Here is a 23,496-nt window from a genome sequence, read left to right on the forward strand (position 1 = left end):
AGACTGATTAGGGATTCAACTCCCAGCTCCATCATTCATGGGCTGTTGATCCTGAACAAATTACTTAAGCTCTTAGTACTTCATTTGTGTACTGCATCTTAGTACTTTCTCATCTGTGAAAGGGGGATAATGATAGTACTTATAGTTTAGGGTTGAGAGGATCTAAAAGATTCAATCAGGTTAAGGTAAGTAAAACAAGGAGGAAGCAGCCATTCAGGCATGGAATGGAAAGGGAATTGAAAGACTAGTTTTCAAATTTGTGTCTGCATAAGAATCATTTGGGGTTCCTATTAGAAATGTAGATTCCCAGGCTTCAGCTCCAGGAATTGAGATTAATTTGGGATCCAAGAATTAGGTCTTTTTGTTCTGTTTTAGTAAACTTTTAGAATTATTTTAGGTTTACAGAAAAGTTGCAAAGATATATCCATTTTGCCCTAATATTAACATATTATCATAGCACATTTGTTAAACTAAGAAGTCAACATTAACGCACTACTGTTAACTCCAGACTTCATTTGGATTTCACCAGATTTTCCACTGATGTTCTTTATCTGTTCTAGGATTCCACATTGCATTTAGAGAAGCTTCATTTCTTACAGGGACTTTCAGCCCATGAGAGGCAGGTGGTCTGGAGACCACATCTTGAGAAACACTAGGACATGTCAAGGGCTGAGGAAGGTCAAATTGCCCCATCCTCACCACCATCCTGGTGGTGGGGGTGTTGGATATAGAAATTTGATTTGAAGAGTTGGGATGGAATCCTCTCCCTTAGATGAGAGGGGTTACCGTAAGAAGTGAGGCATCTATTCCTAATGCCAGATGAAATGAGTTTTGGAGTTTGGAAGGTGGGGTTGCTGCCTAGCCTGAGGAGATACATCTAGGGTTGTGGGCAGATCAGGGGAGTGAGTGCAGCAAATTGGGAACAACTACTTTGTGGGAACACAGGAGGGCTCAAGTAGTTGATTAAAGGGGATTACAAGGGGCCAGTTAGCCCGTGAGCCATATAAATCCTGTATTTCCTGGAACCTGGTGATAGTGTTTTAGAAATGGGTCACAGTAGTAACCAACATCAAGCACTGCCACATTGGACACGAGCAGAGAGTCAAAGGGTGAAGCTGAGATGACCTTGTTGAGAGAGGGCAGTGGGAGGTGGACAAAACACTGACGCCCTGCGTTTGGAAGAGTCGGTTCCCACAGCGAGGAGATCAAGGGCCACCATCTGGGGAGCTAGAAGTAAAGGTCAGTAGAATTGAGAACGGTAAGATGAAGGAATAGATGTTGTAAGAAAAAGCTAGCAGAGTAATTTGAGGTCTTGAAGTAGAGATCGACATATTCTTGAGGACCTTAGGTCCTGAGGCTGTCACTGACTTTCTCTAATCACATTCAAATTATTTAGCTGCCCTCACAGCAGTTAAGTAATCACCTAACCTGTTCCTTTTTTTTTTTTTTTTTTTTAAAGAACATTAACCTCTTCATTTGACTCTGGATTTCTCTTAATTTCTATACTACTTCACTTTCCTGGTTCTTTCTGCATGTTAGAGATCCTAAACCATAAACTGGTATTCATAACATTTCTTTCACATGAAGTACATGTTATCTCATCTGCCAAACCCATTTAAAATGGACTAGTGGAAATTGCCTCAGAAGCCAAACAGATTGCACCTGTGTACAAGGGACCAGGTGTCTCTGAAGGGCTCCTAGATCTTTTGTATTCTTGCTGGCACGGTGTCAGGCTGGCCAGGCTGGTGAGTGGCTAACAGTTAAGATTTTAGGTGATCTAATCCTTAACTTGATAGATGCTGGGTGTAATCTACAGATTCTGCATAGAAATTAGCACTTACCCCTGGGAGAGCCCCTACCAGCTGTCAAGTGCTTTACCAAATAGCTCTATACTCAAGAATGCGGCTTCTGGGTGAGGGAACAGTCGTAGTCATTTTACATGTGGTTAGAGAGAAGTCTTGGGTGATGAAAGATTTTAGCTAACCTACACGCTATAGGTAAACATTTCCAAAAACATTGCATAAGCTGAATACAGAGTGAATTGTTTTCCAGTAAATACTGGCTTCAGGATTTTTCAAAAATCAAGGAATGGTATATTTTATAGAATGGGAAAACTAAGAAATGAAATTTGACCTGTTGTAAAACTAGGATTTAGTGCTGTTGAATTTCAGTAATGGGCATACAGGGTACATTAGGAGTAAATGTGAAAGAATAGGGTCATGATGGAATCTGATACAGGGTGGAAAAAATTTCTCTTAACCAGAAACACTGGGCCCTAAGAAGTTGTCTTAGGGTCAACCACATGAATTTAACATACAAAAATGGCAATTTAATTTGGTTCAAACATACATTTCAAACTTTTGTCTTTTCCTTGTAAAGAATAAAGTTCAGTTCACGGTATACCAGAGTTAAAATTGCACAGATGTCAGTATTCCAATAGAGAAAAACAATTTTTTTTAAAAAGCGAAAAAGTAAAATTTGAGTTCAGGTAGTCAGATATTCTTTTATAGTCTTACTACTTTAGGGAACAAACCCTTCCTCGGTATAAAAATCTGGAAAAAAATGCCATAGTTGCCACCCTCTTAATAACTAGTTTCCATGCCCCATATTTGTTGGAGAACCTACTTTGTGATGTTTAAATTTTTACCTTAAGTTGCCTCAATTTCCCATTTATTAAAATGGCTGTATTGCCTCTAGAATTAAAGCTGAAGGGGAAAAGCAATTTTTAGCGATTCCCCTTATTCTACCAACTTGTTCTTGAAGCTACAGTCATGCCCAATGTTCCTACCCCCAATTTTTTTTTTTTAAACCTTCGACCACTCGAGATATGTCAGCATTTCTGCTTAGTAACTGGAATATTACTACGCGGTGCAAACTATTGATATAAACAGTGACTTGTGATAGATTTTTTTCCCCTTCTGTACTAAATCAGATCATTTCTCCTCATCAGCAACTTAACAAGAACAAAGTTAAAGATGTGACCTCAGGAAGGGAACTAAGGTGGATGAAATACGACGGCAATACTATCAGGACTGATGGAATATTGCTCAAGTGCAGTGGCTAGGGTCTAAAAGAAACTTCAGCGATCTGGTGTATTTCCAGCTGAATGCGAAGTGAAGTAGCAGGTTAACGTCAAATTCCGGGGCTTGTGTAAAAGTCACCCTCTTAACAGCAACCACAATGCTACTGCTTCCTGTTCTTCCATTTTCTTTCCTGTTCAATTGCTTGAAACCCTCAAACAACAAGTTCTGATTCTACAGTATTCCTGTAATTCCTTTCTCCGTGTATTTACCTACTTTTATCTTTCAATGTGCATTTCCACCTTGGCACCATAACAAACAATTCAAAAATGCCATCTAATGCATTATGCCACTGAGCACTGTAGCCAGTGATTTTAAGTGTACTAGATTATCTTCAGGTTGAAAAGAGCGTAAGCTGAAGAAATAAATGTCTACATCTTAGCTAAAGGCAGGGGTCAAAACAACTTATGAATGGTTAGTTTGAAAATGCTTTAAGGCCCGACTATCAGAGCTGACTGAAAACATTTGAGTTAGGCAGAGTTGTAATGTTATGTGAATAGTGAGAAGTGTTACAAACACAGTAGCCATATATTTTAATTACAATAGAGTTTATTAGCTTTTCTTTTAATATAAACATGAGGAAGAAAAACCACATAAGTTGTAGCATTCTTTTCAAAATAAAACTGCAATCAGTACTTGAATTTCCAAGCTCCAAACTCCATAAACAATATTTTTTGAGGTGGTAGATTGTAGTATTTTATATACCATAATTTATCATTTATGTCTCTGTCCCTTAAAAATGATGGAACCTGCAGCACTCAGTATAATGTGAAGCCTTGCGATAAAGAGAGAAAGTACTTCTGGCCCAGAAATGCTTTGTTTACAGGCAAAATTCCTAGGATTACATTTGAGAAGGTAGGAGGAGAAAGATTTCACATAGTTGAGAACACTTTTTTTTTTTTTTTTTTTTTTTAATATTTCAAGTTTAGGTGACATCGTTACCAATCTCCAAAAAGACTGATTACTGGACCTCCCTGCCTTTTAAAGCCTGAGGTAAGGGTTCCTAAGGTTTATATGTTTCCTCTTAAATAGAACTTGAAGTGAGACACCTACAGCCAGGTTAACACACAGGATAGAAAAGCTGTTTCGTATCACTTACTCTCCTGTCCCTACTATTAGGGTCCAGTTCCTTTCAATTTATTACATGTGAATTAACACTGTTGTTCATAATTCCTTTACCAAATCTAGAAAAAAGAAACTTAGGTGATCAAGCAGGTAAGCAGCCCAGCCTTGCAAAGGACTATTTTAAAAAGAGGAGGGGAGGTATCCCCTCAAGTCTTAGTGCAATTTTAAGCTTTGATACTTGTAGAAGTATAAATGCCACAAACTTACAAAACATCATTTGAAAGTTTAATCGAATTTCTTCTAAACTCATTTAGTTTTGTAAATTTTAAACGTTAAGCATTTATTGTTTTATTTTTTATTTTTTACAATTTATGTATTTATTTATTTATGGCTGTGTTGGGTCTTCGTTTCTGTGCGAGGGCTTTCTCTAGTTGTGGCAAGTGGGGGCCACTCTTCATCGCGGTGCGCGGGCCTCTCATTATCGCGGCCTCTCTTGTTGCGGAGCACAGGCTCCAGACGCGCAGGCTCAGTAATTGTGGCTCACGGGCCTTCCCAAGCCAGGGCTCGAACCTGTGTCCCCAACAAGAGAGCCTGCGACAGTGAGAGGCCCGCGCACCGCGATGAAGAGTGGCCCCCGCTTGCCACAACTAGAGAAAGCCCTCACACAGAAACGACCCAACACGCCATTAAATAAATTCATTAATTTAAAAAAATAAAAAATAAAAAAATAAAAGCTTAATGTTTAAAATGTACAAAAGTAAATGAGTTTAGAAGAAATTCGATTAAAGTTTCAAGTGATGTTTTGCCAGTCTAGCATTTATACTTCTGCGACAGTGTTCTGGAGTATCCAAGCACACTATATTAAAGCTTAAAATTGTTGTAAGACTTTTGGGACACCTTCTATTTCATCACCGGCTTGTTAGTTACTGGACCACCATGTTGGCTGGAATTATGAAAATATCCTTTAATACAAGTATAGAACAAAGAGGAAAATCATCACAAAATCAGAAGCACCATTATAGTTAACAAGAAATGCAGCACGGACCCAACAGAAGGAAATAACCTACTTTCTCTGTTTATGATCGCAAGCATGCTAATATGCTAATAAGTACTGCCTGCAAAGAATTTGGATGACATGTGTTATTCAGCAGCTTTTTGGTTTAAATTGATTGCCAATAATGACTAGCAGCTTCAATGATATAGTAGGGAGGAAGAACCCTGCAAAACCTAACGATGCTACAACAGTCTGTTCCGAAGTTTGGCTTTATGAGTTGTTAGGAGTCCCATGTTTTTTGTTTTTTGTTTTTTGTTTGTTTTTGTTTGTTTGTTTGTTTGTTTTTTGTTTGTTTTTTTCTTTTTTTGTTTCTTTTTTGTTTTTTTCTTTTTTGTTTCTTTTTTGTTTTTTTCTTTTTTGTTTCTTTTTTGTTTTTTTCTTTTTTTTTTGTTTTTTTCTTTTTTTTGTTTTTTTTTCTTTTTTTTGTTTTTTTCTTTTTTTTGTTTTTTTTGTTTTTTTCTTTTTTTTGTTTTTTTGTTTTTTTTGTTTTTTTCTTTTTTTTGTTTTTTTTGTTTTTTTCTTTTTATTGTTTTTTTTCTTTTTTTTGTTTTTTTTGTTTTTTTTGTTTTTTTCTTTTTTTGTTTTTTTATTCTTTTTTTGTTTTTTTATTTTTTTTGTTTTTTTTGTTTTTTTCTTTTTTTGTTTTTTTTGTTTTTTCTTTTTTTTGTTTTTTTTTGTTTTTTTCTTTTTTTTGTTTTTTTTTGTTTTTTTCTTTTTTTTGTTTTTTTTTTCTTTTTTTTTTGTTTTTTGGAGTCCCATTTTTTGATGGTAATACTGCACTGATTCTAAAGGAATATGCAGCAGTATGGGACAGTGAGGCAAGAAAAACATAGAAGTTATATAGTTAGTGTCTTTAAAGTCTAAAAATTTAAGCTATTAATTAAAAAACTTCACATAGTTCTCAGCTATCAGATAGATACCTGTGTGTAGATTGGGAGCAGATATCTGTGCATGGATTGGGAGCTTTTAGCTTTGGAGTGGTTTTTGTAACTCTGTTTACAATAAAAAGGACAGAAGAGCGTGTTACATTGACGAGGTCCCGTTCTTTCCTATGAGCATAATCTTCGCTTGTCCATGAGTCTCTTGAATTCAATGTCTTTCTTTAAGGTGAAAATACTAACTTTGCTGGTTTCTGAGCAGGAGAGGTGCTATTTCTCCAGTCCTTGTTTCGAGGGGTTTATGATGTTACAACCCCTCACTTCTCCCTTAAGAGAGGATGGCATTGGAGCGCCGAATACCAATGAAATTATCAGCGCTGAAAGACCTTCTCATAGCAGCTCTACACACGTCTTTGTATTCGTCGTCACACAATCTGGAAATGGCCTAGGAAAGTCAATCAGGTAGAACATAGGTATAATTAGGGGGAAAAAAAAATGTTCGGACCTTAAAAAAACAAAAAAAGCATCATTGATAAGCCACACATCTACATTCGTTTAGATAGTTCATAGTTACTGCTACTTTGGATAGCTGATATCTACACTAACTGACAATTCCCTAAGGTAATAACCTTTAAGGGCTATGATTAGATTGCTGGGGCAAGGGGTAACTTGCCCTAATAACTTAGAGTTACTTAAAAATTGGGTTCCTAATGATAGGCTCCTAATAGCAATATCATCTGTTACCTACACACGTGATCCTTAAACGTAATGGACATACACTTGGGCAAAATCAGTGTTTACTCAGCTATTCAACTTCTATTCAGTTTTCATTAGTTATTACATACTCTAAGAAAATTTTAATCAGGTAGGTATGTGCTGAAGGTAGGAGAGGTCTAATGACAAGCGCTGAAAGGTGCTATTTCACTTGCACATAAATTATGGTAGAAAAACATCTTATTCTAAAGTACCACCAAGGTACCACAGAAAGTATCAATTTTAAATGTGTTCATTTCAGTTGTGAATTTTGCTGTATACCCACCAAAAATCATAAGCCATAAGTATTACTTTGTTCCATGTACGTTACCATTTATATTAAAAACTCATGTACTTTCTACAGCCAGTATCTGAATCCACATTATACCTTCCAAGTATAGGTCTCTCAGGTTAGCCATGGATGCTTTGTCTAATAAACTCATGGGACTGAACTGTGATACACATACACACACACACACACACACACACACACAAACTGCAAGCTGAGTAAAAAACAATTAAGAGGGAATTCCCTGGTGGCGCAGTGGTTAAGAATCCGCCTGCCAATGCAGGGGACACGGGTTTGAGCCCTGGTCCGGGAAGATCCCACATGCCGAGGAGCAACTAAGCCCGTGCGCCACAACTACTGACCCTGCGCTCTAGAGCCCGTGCTCTGCAACAAGGGCAGCCACTGCAATGAGAAGCCTGCGCACCGCAATGAAGAGCAGCCCCCGCCCACCGCAGCTAGAGAAAGCCCGCGTGCAGCAGCGAAGACCCAATGCAGCCATAAATAAATAAATACATTTATTTATTTATTAAATATATCAAGACAGTAGAAATAGTCCAAAACATCAATTATTAAAAAAAAAAAAGACAGTTAAGAGTGGTAAGTAGATTATGTAGGTACATATGATTAGGGATACAATTTTAAGAAATTATTCATGTATGGTTATATGTAAGTGTAGAGGTTCAAATGGAAAACCATTAAGAACAGATTAAATATGATTTAAAGTATTCTGAATTATGGTTACAGAAGAGACAATTTTTTTTTTTATAATGTGGGATCCCTGTATAAACCATAAAAGACACAGGAAATATGATGCCAACGGGTCAATAAGCTCTTCAAACTGTTAACAGCTTTCCATTTTCCTAATCACTGCTTAATATAATTTAGCTACAGATGTGGCTTCGGTGGCTGACAGAAAACCCCAGTTAGTGATTTCACAGCCTTACCTTTAAGTTCTGTGCTCTTTCTTTGCTAAGAGGAGTGAATAGAACATTCAGGTTGTTGTCATCTGCTAAGGAGCGAAGGTCAAAGTAGTGTTTGACATACACACTGAAAGGAACAATAATGTCCAAATGAAGTAGCTCCAGGACGTGCCTTTCCATCTCATTCCTGGGGGAGGAGGAGAAGACAAAACCAACACAGGACAATTTTAGTCAACTGGGCTATCTTCAAAAATACCATTCTGAGCTACTAGGATGGCTCTAAATACTGTTTTGAAACAAATAATGGCTACCCAGCTGGATTAATACCCTAATGTTCAAACAAGGTACAGCTATTTGTGGTCCTTTCTGCGTCCCAGCACTTTGAGTCTGGGACAAGGGGGAAGAGGTTATGGCCCTCTTATGCACTCATGCTGCTGACTCAGGGGCTCATTCTTCAGAGTTCCATTAGTGCAGCTGTACGATTCATGCTCCACACTCACTCACAAGGCCCCGCTATAGTGATCAGATGAAAGGAATGATGGATGCTGTTTATTAGCTCTGAAGAACTTGCAGACATTTGCACCGGGCTGAGGACAGGAAGGGGCTCACTGAGGTGGAGACGAGCCAACACAAGGCGTGGGCACATCACCACGGCAACACATGGATCCCTCGAGAGCCACTGCTATTATCTCTGAGGGGGGAAAACTCTTGAGGCAACAAGGATTCATCTCAAGTAAATAAATAAATAAGCTACATTCGATGGGAAAGGGAATCCCCCCACCCCCACCCTGTGCATGGGGCTGTGTCAAAGGGCATAATCCAAGTTTCTGTTCACCTTAAAACCTTACTAGGGTGAGTTGTCGTCACCATGACAGGACAGGATGCACTTTTTAAGCTTAGGAAGGCAGTAAGATTATGTCTCAGCTAGACTAAACCCACTTTACGATACGACCTCTGATAGAGCAGTTGTTTCCCCCGGTGTTAGGAGAGCAGCCCAGAATGTTCAGACCTACCGCCCCTTGCCAGGACAGACTGCACACGCCCACAGAGGGCGAATTCAATGAAGTGGGAAAGTAGAGTGCTGGGAGCAGGCTTCTGCTATATGACCATATCCAGCCATTTGCTTGCCAAATGTTTAAGTAAATAAATATAAAATTAGAGTAAATCTTACCACTTTCCACAGCAATCACTTTAGAGAGTTGATTATATAAAAATGATAAATACCCAAACAAACATGCAAGTGGCTTATTTTACAATACATTTGGTTTCTTGGTTTTAAAGTGTTAATATTTTATCCATTGGATAAATCAACAAATGCTCCTTGTTCTCCTGTATGGAGAGCAGAGTATGAGCAGAAATGAGGTTTCTCATTTGTTGAACTTTAAACCTAACTGAACCTACTTCCAAAATTAATTTCCTGTTCATACGGCCAGAAGTCTATAGAAATGTAAATCAGATAATGTTTTGATAATCAGCTAATCAGGACTTAATTTACTACAGGAATAAATGCACTTCACTATCCCTTTTATATTTTCTCCACTAATACATTTTAATTGTGTGGAAATACAGTACTTCATAGGATTAACATGTCTATTAATAGAGCTTTAATCACTGAAGAAAAGCATTATGCCTACAGAATATGTATCTTCTGTGTTTTTTGCTGTTTTTAAATGGCTAGGTGGCTGAAGAGCCTACCACTTACAGGCGCAGCAAACTGTCTGAACAGCAGCTGCTCAGTTTAACTTACTCTTTTGAAGGGAAATATATATTTAACAAGACACAGAGATGTTAGAAAGTTTTAAGGAAAAGCTGATAGACAGCAATTTTTCAATTCAGACTCAAAATGAGACCATTACAAATAGTAGTCAACAGCAGAGGGATGAAACAAATGTGTATTAAACACTTTGTTGTAATGCTTTCCAACTCCCAAAGATCATAAACAAAAGCAGCCTATTATAAACATAACTCCTGGTGATTCTCCGTTCTACACAGAAAAGCGTTGTTTAGAATTAGTTTCTTCATAGCCGGACAGTGCCGCCAATGCTCCTGGGCTCAATGTCTGTGAACACCCACACGTTTCCCTGCATGTTCTCGGATGTTGTACCTGGAACCAGAGCCCCAGTCAGCTCAGTTGCAGATTCTGGGAAAATTTCAGCTGCCATCATGGCAGGGATGGTGTTCACGATTACAAATTTTCCTTCCTTCAAGGGACCAGTTTAAAGACTGATGATAGTGTTGGTCAACGTCACTTTAGTTTCTGCAACTTCCAAAAGTACTTCTATTCATTTCAAATTCATTATCTGCTGTTACACTGTTCGCTAAGATTGCTACCAGCAATATCACCATGACCACCTGGTTTACATGATCACCAAAGTGGGCATTTTCACCAAAAGCCACTTTGACAGCTACTGACAGTCACTGGTCCCTTCTCTTAGTCACAACTTTCCTCGCTTCAGCTGTAAATATGCACTTTGGTAATTGTGAATTATCTCGAGTAAGGGGCAAAGGTAACAAAAACAAACTCTTGCCCCTGCCTGCCATCTTGATCGGCCTCTGCTGTCCAATATAATCAAGAGGTGTCCTTTCCCATTTTCCTGAATGCCACCCACAAAAACAGGTTCACTGTCAAGCGGGCACTTCGAGAGTCTGCTGGAATTACCTCTCTGGTTCATCCTGCTTCCCACCCTTGGGGCCCTTCACCAGAGCCAGATTGGAAGCCTGGCGTTTCATGCCAATGTGAGCATGCCATCTGTGAGGAGAACCTGCCTAGTTAACTCAAGGCCCCACAAAGTGCCGCTGTGTTTGCTGAGTGCCCTGGGTGAGGCCCCAGGGATGCTTCCCGGACTACCTGAGAGGTAGGTGTTTCCTAACTCAGCAGACTTTAGGGGAGGAGACAGGAACACAGGGATCTGAAACCTTTATATGTGGCTACCTGTACATCATAGTTTCTGTAACAACAGAACCTCAGATCAAAAGGAGAAAAAGACCAGCAAAAGCAAATACACAATGTGTGACTCAGGTTGAAATTATAACCTGTCAGTAGTCTAGAGGCCCTAAGACCTTAACAGTGGCCACTTGCTTCAAAGACCAGGCATGTGCCCCTTAAAAATGGACTGGACCTGGTAGACAGCTTTAAGAAAGCTGTCAAGTTACTGACTGTACCATGTTGTTCTGGTAGTGAGCTTGTAAAATGTTTGGCAAAAACCACCAGAAAAATAATTTCAATTTATCGAGCAGAATATTACAACAATAACACATCAAGACCTACCAATTAATGAGGGGAAATACAAATTGTTATACTACAGCTAGATGGAAAGAAGTCTGTAATTTTATGTCTATTTCAGCTCTCTGCACAAGGTAACCTTTCTTAAAATGTAACATTTCTTAAAAATGTAAACTTTATGAGAGCAAATGAGGTATTGGAAAATGGTTAGAAAGTTCACGGTAACCTTACAAACTCACATGTCCTCAGCTGTAATGTCCTTGAGGATCTGGCAGTAGTACACATCCCATACAGCCTGATCGTCCCAAAGCTCGGAGACAAGAAGAATGGTTCCCAAAACAATTCTTTTCCAGTTAGTGGGGCAAATGTCGATCTCAGCATAAGTTAAAAGCCTTTCTAAGTAAACCTGCAAAAGTAGAGCACTGATCTTTGATTTTAGTTCAGTTTAAGTGCTGTGATAAGAATTGTTAGGAATGACAGATTTCATCTCTTTTTGACACCCCTTTTATTCCTAGGTTCTACAAAGACTTTGCTCAGCCAAGCCAAGGCCAGAGGCCAGGTCACAGTTGTAAGTCAGATATTTCTGTTAGTCTGATATTTCTACTCTGCCCGTGTGAATTTCCAACCCAATTTTGGTCACAGGAATGAAAGGACATCTGAGCAAAGGGCATTCTAAAGACACGCATGGTATTATTACCTTCCCACTTGTCAAGGGCAGCACATACAGCCCAGTGTCGACTTCAACTGTTCAGTAAATGCTTGAGTGCCTATCACGTGCAATGTTAACTACAAGACTGGTGGTGGTTGCATGGCGATTTTACATAACGCTTGAGTGTGTAAAATTCTGGTAAGACTGAGCACATCTTTACCTTCTCTTCAGAGTCCCCAGTCCTTCTGTGGCATGAACTTGAAGATAAAAACTGGTGGTCAAGAGAGCCTCCCAGTGGCTGCTGCGTGGCACAGCAGGACAGGCAGTCCAAAGGGGCTTGACAGCTAGCTGTCAAGTATTCCCATATTTTAGTGCCTTTTTAAGGAACACACATGCATACAAAGGGTAGTCCTTTTCATATCCCCAATTTTTCACATCTCCATTATCATTTCATTATTCATTTCTGTCTTACATAATCTGCAGCTTAGTCAATTCTTTTGGTTTTAAGGTGGGAAGACCTGCCTGTGTCTGTATCCCTGGGGCTCCTCTAAACCTGCCGGTTTGTGAGATGATTTCATGGTTTCTTTTACATGTATCAAATGTCTACCCTACAAAGAACTGGATGGAGTTAACAGCTGAGCAAAGATTAGAGAGGTAAGCTGTGATTTGTTGTTACCTCTGTAGAAGAGTGTATATGCCATTTGACAAAAAGAAAAATGTCCAGTTTTAAAGAGTCTGTTTACTCTCTGATGGGTTATCAGATTGACAGCTCAGATTTGCCCATGCCCTCCAAACTCTACTGTGTTTTCAAACACGGGTATTGAGATTATATGTTCTTAGTGAAATTCGGCTCCCATTCCCCAGAGAACTCAGCACTCTCTAGTACCCTAAGAACGACTCTCCCCGCAAGGTTCAACTCTCTACTTTATGGGACTAATCAGAGGCACTGAAACGACACTGGCAATCTCTCAACTTCCTCTCACCTTTGTACTGGCAAACTTGGTACACGTGCCGATATTCATTTATCCCACTTGCCCTCCTGTCTCGGAGGAAGCGAGATTTCTTTCTTTTCACTGAAGCTAACTCTCCTATGAATGCAGTTGATCCCACCTCACTTCTGCAGAGCACTGTGCCCACAGTTAGTCTCTTTTTGAACAACTTCTCCCTCTCTGTCAGAGGCTTCCTCCAGTGTGAATGCTTCCATGTCCCCAGCCTGTCCCCCACTGCCCCTCGACGGCGTCCTCAGGGCTGAGGCCAGCTCCTCATCTCCCATCCTCTCCTTAACCCACTTCAGTCAGCCTCCTGCTGCTACCACTCTACAGAGACTACTCTTGCCGTGGTCACCGGTGCCTTCACACAAACCACCCAGAGCTCTTCGTCCCAGAGCTCCACTCCCCAGGCCTTCCCCTCAGAAATGAAAGAGCACTGCCACACGCCCAGTCGCTGAGACCAAACACCTGCACTTGAGTGTATCCTGCTCCAATCTGTTAGAACTTCTTGTTATCTCTACCTTCACTGGTACCCTGACCGCTTTTCTGTCTGTCACTTCTGACTTGTATCGCTGCCACTGCCTAACTTCTCTGCCTCCCAACAGACTACAGTCTGTTCTCCCCAAAGCAGCCAGGAGAGCCTCTTAAATTAAGAGTACTTTATGCGCCTGCTCCAGATCTGCCAGAGGTTTCCCATCAAACAAATACCTTCTTCCCGTGGCCTGCAAGTTACGAGGCCCTGTGCGGTACGGCCTTGTCCTTCCGTGACCTCATCACCTATGCTCTTTCCCTCATTCCCCGCTCGGATCACAATGGCCACCTTGCTTTTCCTTGAACACACAGAACAAGTTCCTGTCTCAGAGCCTTGCACTTGTCCCCTCTGCCCGTAATGCCAGCGTACCTGATCTTCCTCAGTTCAGCCACGTCCTGGGTTCAAACATTACCTCTTTAAAGAGGCTCTTCCTGAGCTTTCTAGTAAGCCCCTCTAATCACTTTATCCCTTTACCTTGCTTTCTCTTCATGGTTTTTACCACTACTTGAAATAGTCATCTTTTAAAAAACACTCATTAAAAAAAAACACTTATACTTTGCTATACACCTGAAACTAGCACAACACTGTAAATCAACTGTACTCCGATAAAAAAAAAAAAAAAAAATTTACGTCTTCCACACTTGCTCCATAAAGGCAAGAACTTTATTTATCCAACTTGTTCTCTCCTCCACCCCCCACATGTAGAAAAGTGACACAGAGTAGGTATTCAGTGACATGGTATTTATGACATGAGCAACTTCTTGGTAGCATTTAGCGTTTGGACCATACTCTCCTTCTTGAACCTCTCCTGGTGTCTCTTAGGGTTCTCTGCTGGGTTTCCTACCACTGTAGCCACTCCTCTGGGGATCTGTCCCTTAAGTGCTGACAGTCCCTACAGATCTATCTTCTACCCACTTTTTATTTTACATACTTTCTCTGCATTTGAACAGCTACACTTAATTCCCTCCCTCTAGCTCAGATTCATGCTCCAATCCCATATATTCAAATGATTACTAGACACTGCCATTCTGCTGTCTCACAGGTACATCAAGCTTAACTTGTCTACAAAGAAATGCCCCTCTTCCAACCCAAACACTCTCCTTCCTGCATTTCCTAGCTCTCCATATGCAAGCACCATTCCTGCCTCTCTCAAGCATGTGCTAAGCACTCCAAGTGGCCTGTAGCTCCAAGAAAAGGCCTGTGTCTGATCCAGTACCCACTGAGGGGTCTCTTTTCAAAAGGACAAGCCTCCTGTCCTAAATTCTGCCTTGATAGGAGCAGGCAGTGAGTGGCCTAAGTATTCCTTCCCTGCAGACCACGCAGCTGACTTTCCCCCCTACAGGTTTGCTATAGGGAGGAGTAAAACAATCCCAACTACCTCTCACTTGAATATGATTTATTATTCAAATGATAAAATCTTACCACAGGAATTAGGAATGGATGACAAAAAGGTCCTTACACAGCTGTAGCTTAGCAGGCTAACTAGAGTAAAGCCTTCTGAAGTCCTACTGGCACCCTAGTCCTGGGCAACTTCACATGCAGGCAATAAGAGGACAGCAGGGATGGTTAACACCATTATCCATTATCCAAGGAACAGAGAACTGAGGGCAGTAGTTCTCAATCAGGACACACATCAGAACTGCCTAGGCAGTACAGTCTGGGACTCAGCTTCAAACTACCCGGAACCTGTTTCTGCCTGTGGACCAGAGCGTTCAGTTATTGCCCCGCCCTACCACCACAACATGCGTCGTCTGTGTGTGCGTGTGTGCACTGTGCGTGCATGTGTCCCCTCAGGTGTGGAAGAAGAAACCAGAAATCTCTCCTGCTGCCTTTAATAGCAATTGTTTTGTGATGAGAAAAGCAATGGCAACATTTTAAATCATAATGATTATTAAAGCTCAAATATGTATACTTTACTTTCTTTTGATAGGTTTCTCTTAATAAAGTTCTAATGATCATTTCAGGAACCTACTTTCATTTGGGAAAAACAGGACCATACCATGTGTACAAGACAGAAATTTCTACAGATGCTTTACGAAAGAAAAAATATCTTACCAAAGTTATTACTGCAGTTTCAGCAGTTAGATGTGTGGCACTACAAAGAGTATGAACAAATCTGTAAATGAATTTGTGTTCAGGATCATGCTCGAAGTATTCCTCTGGAACCTTTTCTCGCTGAAAGGAGAAAAAATGCAATTTATGTATCCATGGAAGAAAAATACTTAAAAGTACCCTTAAGATAGCAGTCTTCACACTTGGGCCCACGTGCCCCTTAAAATAATTTTGGTTGGGTGACATGTCTTGTAGTCTTTTAAATATAAACAATGGGATCCTAAAATACCACAGTGATCCAGTACTCACCACCATTCATTAAAGAAAAATACAGGCACAACCGCAGAAAATTTATGTATTTCCACGTTCCTCCCCACAGAATTCTAACCAAATGTAAACTATTGGGTTGGCCAAAAAGTTCATTTGGTTTTAAGTAAAAATAAAAGACACAGTTTTCATTTTCACCAAGCATTTTATTGAACAATATATTCACTAACCAAACAAACTTTTTGGCCAACCCAATATTTTTAGGCTCAAAAGTCTTGCTGATCACCATATGTCATACTTTTCTGTCATCAACTTTGAAAACACATTCCCAGTGTCCTGTAACCATAAGGCTCGAAGGATGTGCTGTCCTGTACAGCAGTCGCCAGCCACGTGTGGCTACAGAGCACCCGAAGAAGTGAATTTTAAAACTTTGTCATTTTAATTCGTTTAAAATTTAAACAGGTTTCTAATTTTCTTCTTAGAGGCCTTATCATATTAGGTTTATTTACAAATATTTATATTGTTTGATGCTATGGAAAATCATCCTTTAAAAAGATACATTTTCTGTTACTTGGGTATGTTTACTTACCTGCTCACTATTCATACAAAGTGCAACTCGGTTCATATCCATCAACCCCTTATACAACACGCCTTCGGGAAAATGACTAGACACAACATGGCGTGGGGAAGAAGACTTAAAGGAAGATGAATTTGACTTCGAGCTGGAGGAAGTAATTTTCTTCTAGTACTTAATTTCAAAGCAAATCAGCATGAAATAAACACAACTGTATAAGAGAAAAATACCACTTCAATAAAACTGACACTTACTGTGAGTGGATGTAATCTCTCATCAAAAATATCCAAGGATCTATCTGCATCTCTATAAAATAAGAATGTGCATTTAAAAAATTAATTCAGGAGTTACTATCTTAGTAAAATATCTGCTAGGAGTAGAGAGAGGGGTAGAGGAAGCTTAACCTTCAACAAAGCAAACAGTTTTATAAATTCTTCTCCTGGATTCCACCCTTAGAAAGGTTTCCTGACCTTTTTTTTTTTTTTCCTGACCTATTTTTACTCAGCACATCAAGTTCCGTGAAATCTTTTCTACAACAACCAGCCAGAGTTGCCTCTATAAGCACTGACCCTCCCTAACAGGCAATGCTAGTAAACCAATATATTTTCACTCCTCTAACCTCACACTGGAATATGCAAGAACATTTTATAAAGCAGTGGTGGTGGGCAATAAATTCTTCTAACTTCAATCAATGTGAATATGAGATTCATGGTTTTTTCCCGTTTTTTTCTCTTTAGTTCTTTATATTCTTATTGTGTATTTCTTCTTGTCTCTTTTAAATAGTTTGAGTTAAAAATGTAATTGTCTTTTTATTTTAAAAGAAACCAGGCTTTTTAATTTAAAATTTCACCACACTAATACACTGCGCTCATTTGAACAGCGGTTCTCTAAATGTGGTCTGCAGGCCTCTGGGATTCTCCCCTATCCCCTCCTTCAGGAGGCCCAAGAGGTCAAAACTGCTTTTATAAGAATACTAAGACACTACCTGCCCTTCACATTGTGTGACATTTGCTATGGATGTATAAAAGCAAAAGTGGGTAAAACTGCTGGTTTCTGAGCATGAATCAAGGCAGTGGTACCAAACTGAATTAGAAGTCATTCAATTATTCACTGCCACTTGCAGTTAAAAATCTGCTTTAAGAACATCCTTGATAAAAGAGTAAAAATTAATAGTGTTCTTAAACCTTGGTCCTTCTTTTTAATATTCTGAATAAGTGGAAAGTATGCATTAAGCACTTTTACATACTGAAATATGGCTGTGTTAAGGAAAAGCACTTGTGACTTGGCGGTAAGTCATTTTTTTCATAGAACACCATCTTTATTTGAAACACTTTTTTCATCGAACACCATCGTTATTTGAATGTACAACTGACACAGTCATTCTTTCAAAAATGAACAAAGTGAGCCTGTCACTTCAAGGAAAATCACTCTAAAGTTATTTGTTGCCAATGATAAAATTCAAGCCATCAAGCTAAAAATATCAGGATTTTTGGAAAACTTCTACCTTCTATTGTGAACTTGACAACTTCTCAACACTTAAAAGACTTTTCTGGTAAGACTGGTGGTGATACTAACAAAAGTGAGTTTTTGACACTGTCTAAAGAAATGTGAACCAATACTTTCCAAATGACCAATGTATAATATTATAAAGTCAGGTACAGGTAAAAAGATCTACTCAGTATGCATGACAGATCAATGGGTATTAATTTAACATAGTATTTATTACAAGTTCATTGATATGATTTAGAATTCCATTTTAACTAATTTAAGAAACTAGCACATGCAGACTTTTGGTACAGTATCAAAGAATATACCAAGTTATCTGAAGGCTTTAAAAATACATCTTTTTCCAACTATATATCTGCAAGCGGCTGGATCTTCTTCATATTGTTTCTTCAAAACAAATGACTGAAGACAGAATAGATATGAGAATCAGCTGTCTTCTATTAAGGAGATACTTTTCTCTCAATATTTTTTGTTGTGGAAAATAGTTATTTTTCATTAAAAAAAAAATGACTTATGTTAAACACTGGGGTTCCCAATCAGGGGTGATTTCGTCCCCCAGGGGACTTCTGGCCATGGCTGGAGACAGTTTTGGTTGTCGTAATGTGGAGGGAAGAAGGTGCTACTGGCATCTAGTGAGTAGAGGCCAAGGGTGCTGCTATATATCCTATAACACACAGGACGACACCCCACAACAAAGCATTATCTAGCTCAAAATTTCAATAGTGCTAAGGCAAACCCTGTTTTAACATACAATGGATTTAATTTTTTAAATTCTCAATTTCAATGTCTAATACAGTAAATTATCAATATAACCCATATAAACAAATACTCTTTGGGATGCTCAGTAACCTAAGAATTAAGGGTCCTAAGATAAAAATAAGTGATTCACTTCTATACTGTAATAAAAGCACTCGAATAATAAAAGCTTATGCCAGTAACATCTATAGTTATTACCTAACACTAAACTTGATACCTTGTAAATTAATTAGCTGGAATAACAAGATAGGTTTTAAAAGAGCTCACCTGTTCTTTATGTGGTAATATATTGCTAAGGTCAAACTGTGGAGGAAAAAAAATACATTGTAATAACTGATTTTTATCATATCAGGCCTGAAGACATTTTTAAAAAGGGGTTAGCAAGGAGGGAAGACCTTCCAGAGGCCCAGTGGCCCCGAAATCCTCGAATTCAGAACAGTACCACATGGGTGCTTTCCCCCTTGTTTTAGGTTCTTCAGCTTTTAGCAAAATTAGGAGACCCAAAATGCTAGATATGCTGTTAGAAGGCATGTTTTGGTTGATTATTATAATATATAAATTATTACATATTTCCCCTGTCATTTGTCCTTCTACCCACAAAACCTTCTGTCCTGTACAAGTTATATCTATCTATACACATGCTTAAATTTAAGCCATATAGTAGTTTGTGTGTGGGGGTGTGTGTGGGGGTGTGGTTTTTTTGTTAGCCCCTGCATTTCAGTTGATTTAGTTCGCTATCCACCTACCCATCCGTTTTCCATTATTTCCCTAAAAGTAAATAATAAAAGTGCTCTATACCAAAATGATTTAAAATCACTTTTACATAATTATTAGAAAATTTAATAGCAAAATTTTATAGCCACAAAACTGATGATAGGTCTAGCTATCCTGAAATAAGCAGTGCTAATAATACAGCATAATACTACACAGTGGGCTTCCCTGGTGGCGCAGTGGTTGAGAATCTGCCTGCTAATGCAGGGGACACGGGTTCGAGCCCTGGTCTGGGAAGATCCCACATGCCGCGGAGCAGCTGGGCCCATGAGCCACAGCTGCTGAGCCTGCGCGTCTGGAGCCTGTGCCCCGCAACGGGAGGGGCCGCGATAGTGAAAGGCCCGCGCACCGCGATGAAGAGCGGTCCCCGCACCGCAATGAAGAGTGGCCCCCGCTTGCCGCAACTGGAGAAAGCCCTCGCACGAACCGAAGACCCAACACAGCCAAAATAAATAAATAAATAAATAAATAAAGTAGGGGGGAAAAAAAAATACTACACAGTATACCATTAATGACAGGTATTTCCAAATTATTTTAAATAAAGTATTAACGAACAGATAGATACAAGTCCTTAGGTAGTCTTTTTTAAGTTACTATAGTCCTAAGTTATTCACAGCTGTTGTATATTAGGCAACAAAGGGGTTCTCTGGTTAAGTTATATGCTCCCCTTTGTTCTCAGTGTCTAAAATGAAACTCAAAATAATTGAGGGAAGGCAAATCTGAATTTTATAATAGGTCTATAGAATCTTAGCACTTGTATAAAGGCCTGTAACACCGTTAGCATCAAAGATGGATACTTCTATAGTGCTTCAAAGTTTCATCTTCAAATTGATTTTAAAATCACAGCATTAGAAGTTTTATGATGGAAAGGACCACTGAACCGTAGATGACATTTAATTAAACAACCCATTTTACAGATAAGGGAACCAAGGTTTAAAACTGACTTACCTAAGGTCCCACTAATTATCAGAAGCAGTTCTCTTTCTCCTGCCCTCTAACCAAATAGTGGCTCCCAAGCTCAGCTGCACACTGGGATCATCTGAGAAGCTTTAAAAACTGCCCGGCTTCTGCTTCAAGATGTTCTGATTTAACCGGCACTGGGTATGACTTGGGCATCAGGACTGTTTTTAAAGATCCCCAGATGACTGCAGCCTGCAGCAAAGTTTAGGGATGAATGAGTTAGGGTTAAGATCGGAGAATCACTCGGGATGCTTTTGTCCATATAATCATGCTTCACATCATTCCCCATCTTGTCAAAAGGTGTGTGTGCGTGGGTGAGAGAGAGACAGACAGACAGACAGACAGACACACAGACACTGTGTCTTGGAGGCAGGGGCAGGCGGGTGGACTTTGTGCATCCAGAAACATATATCTTGAAAAGTTGCATAAGTGATTCTAATAAGGCTCACCTACCCCACTGAAAACTAACCCCATGATAAACATTTTCAAAATCATTCCTAAAAGCCAATTGGCCCTATTAATTTTCTCAGTAAACCTTTATTTCACCAATAATGAATGTGATGAATGATCATTTTTAAAACTGAATGAGAGCAAATTAAAATTTACTGTACTTCCAAAAATTAGACTAGGTCGGGAAAAAAAAGGATGAAACCTACTTGTCTGAGCAAGGTTAATCTTTTTTTTTTTTTCTTTAATTTTATTTAATTTTACTTATTTTTGGCTGCATGGGGTCTTTGTTACTGCGCGCGGGCTTTCTCTAGTTGCCAAGAGCGGGGGCTGCTCTTTGTCGTGGTGCGCGGCCTTCTCACTGTGGTGGCTTCTCTTGTTGCACAGCACGGGCTCTAGGTGCGTGGGCTTCAGTAGTTGTGGCACACGGGCTCAGCAGCTGTGGCTCGCGGGCTCTACGGCACAGGCTCAGTAGTTGTGGCGCACGGGTTTAATTGCTCTGCGGCATGTGGGATCTTCCCAGACCAGGGCTCGAACCTGTGTCCCCTGCGTTGGCAGGCAGATTCTTAACCACTACGCCACCAGGGAAGTCCCTGAGCAAGGTTAACCTTCAAAGTACTTTTGAATTATATACTGGACATCAGACTCTTTTGAATTCAAAAGAAGCTGCGACTCTAGCCAAAGTAGAGTGGTTTTTGTACCCACAGATTCAGTGTCTTGGCTGAATAAAAACATTCAGTGATGATGTGATAAGTGCCCAAACTCAGGACTTTAGAGATGGGGCTCAGTTTTTGCTGAAACATGATTTGACTGCAACTATTATTGTAAGCAAGAGAGGAAAGTTACATTATTATGACTGTGAACTTGCTGTCTTTAATTAAAGTAGAAGTTACTGATAATTTAAATAGCTAAAAAAAAAGCTGGCACATTAAAAACCAATTAAAAATATAATTAGCTTATAAAATTAAGACAACAAATAAAATTAAGGATAAGGACATTAATATTTTCAAATAGCATTTCCCAAACTGTGTTCTGGAAAATCAACATTCATATCCTAAGGAGATGTTAATGTTTCGTGGACAACCGCGAGGGAGGAGGCAAGAAGCTCTGCATCCCGTTTGGTTTTTTTCTCTTAAATAAGCTTGAAAGGTTCATCATTAGGGTGTTTTGAAAGTGCATCTCCAATTGTGGACTATGAGGTGCTCCCAGAAATTAAAGAATAGTTTCCATCATCATGACACTGTTCGTGTCTCCTTAAGTATAAGCCTGACCACAGCCATGTTTCCGAAACCTCACCTCTTTTATTGTTCTCTGCTGTGATTGATACAGTGTGTTGGAGATATATTTATATATATAAACAAAAATTAAATGTGTCTATTAAGTTAAAACCTCAGTTGAACAAATTTCATCTACAAAGAAATTAAGCTTGAGTGTGTATTTCTTAAGACTGGTTTGATATATTCTCCCCCTCTTTGGGGGACAGGAAGGAGAAGTAAAATTTCATACAGAAATAGTGCAGGAAAAAAAAAATGCACAGTGGGATAAATCTGACAAAATCCAATTAAATTTAAATGCAGAGTCGCTTTGGTGCCAGTAGGGGACAAGCTGTTCCTTCTTCTAAGAGTAGCTTCCAAAGTAGTATACATTGTTTGAGGACTACAACTCATAAAGAAATAATTTTTTCTAGAAATAGCCAATAAAAAGTACCTCTCTTTCTCATTATGTTCAACAATGGCTTAACAACAGAAATGCATCAAATAAAGATTTATACTTTTTCTGGGATTTCTTATTTGCTAACTGGCTTTCCCTTCTATCATGCGCTCTCAGATTAAAATGGAAACTGAAAATTCATATTTAGGTCCTTGAAATCAATCTATAGTTGACACCAGTTTTTTAACCTGATCACTGAAAAGGACAATTCAAATGAATGAAATTATGTATGGCTAGGATGCTTTTAGCGATAAGGGGGTCTGTCACTCAGCCCTTGGCAACCTACTTGTACTCACCATTTTACTGTGGTTCTAAGATTAGGCTGGCTGACTGTGCTGTCATCTAGAAATATTGTTGAGCATGAGCTATACTTTTTAGTAAGCTGCCCTGGAGATACCTGAAGGGGAAGGGAAATAGAAGAAAATGTCACAGTAAGTTAAACCTATAAAGTGTGTTTTTTTCCTTGGTTAAAATGTCAAACGATAAAGCATTAAGATTTTTCTTACACTCCATGAACTGCCTGAGTGTGATATCATGTGCAGCTCTATGGGAAACCTCTATACTCTGACTTCCACAGACGAGCTTTGAGAAATGGGTTATAAAATGCTGCCTTGATATAGTACCTATAATCAAACCTGGCAAGCGCCTATTATAAATTACCTTTATAATAATGTAAAAAGTTTAGAATAAGATTTCAGGGTTTTTTCCTTAAGCAATGAAATGCAGCTGAGATTTCCTATTTCTATTCATTTACTACAATAAAACGTAATGCTTTATGTAATACCGATGTAGGAGCATTTCACTGCAGTAAACGAACACCAATAATAAATGTATTAGTTCAGGAGACAGTGTGACGAAACAAACGTTTTCGAATCAGAGGCTGGGCATGCCAGGGCTGCTCTATCACTAAAAAGCTGGGGGCCATAAGTCTCTCTGGGCCTCAACTTCCTTATCTGGAGGACAAAAAGGTACTGCTTAAAGATTCTCTCGCATCCAAAAAAAAAACGGATAAAACAACTCT

At 39.2% G+C, this 23,496-nt stretch overlaps 1 protein-coding gene across 4 annotated transcripts in view; it reads right to left on the reverse strand.

The window, feature by feature from the left end:
• Positions 1 to 5,954: 5,954 nt before the first annotated feature.
• LOC130708581 (cyclin-Y-like protein 1) overlaps positions 5,955 to 23,496 on the reverse strand; it is a 34,637-nt gene continuing 17,095 nt past the window's right edge. Inside the window, exons 6-12 of one of the 4 annotated variants that reach the window (XM_057549780.1) lie at positions 22,772 to 22,872; positions 18,855 to 18,890; positions 16,580 to 16,631; positions 15,488 to 15,607; positions 11,502 to 11,668; positions 8,064 to 8,226; positions 5,955 to 6,522 (exon numbers count right to left, since the gene is read on the reverse strand). In XM_057549780.1, the coding sequence (XP_057405763.1) occupies positions 6,406 to 6,522; positions 8,064 to 8,226; positions 11,502 to 11,668; positions 15,488 to 15,607; positions 16,580 to 16,631; positions 18,855 to 18,890; positions 22,772 to 22,872 (756 nt within the window). In that variant the 3' untranslated portion in view covers positions 5,955 to 6,405. The remainder of the gene's footprint in view (positions 6,523 to 8,063; positions 8,227 to 11,501; positions 11,669 to 15,487; positions 15,608 to 16,579; positions 16,632 to 18,854; positions 18,891 to 22,771; positions 22,873 to 23,496) is intronic. The other 3 variants (XM_057549781.1, XM_057549782.1, XM_057549783.1) reach the window with 3 other exon arrangements.

The sequence above is a fragment of the Balaenoptera acutorostrata genome, chromosome 7 (genome assembly GCF_949987535.1).
Source record: "Balaenoptera acutorostrata chromosome 7, mBalAcu1.1, whole genome shotgun sequence".
Taxonomy (NCBI): Eukaryota; Metazoa; Chordata; class Mammalia; order Artiodactyla; family Balaenopteridae; genus Balaenoptera; species Balaenoptera acutorostrata.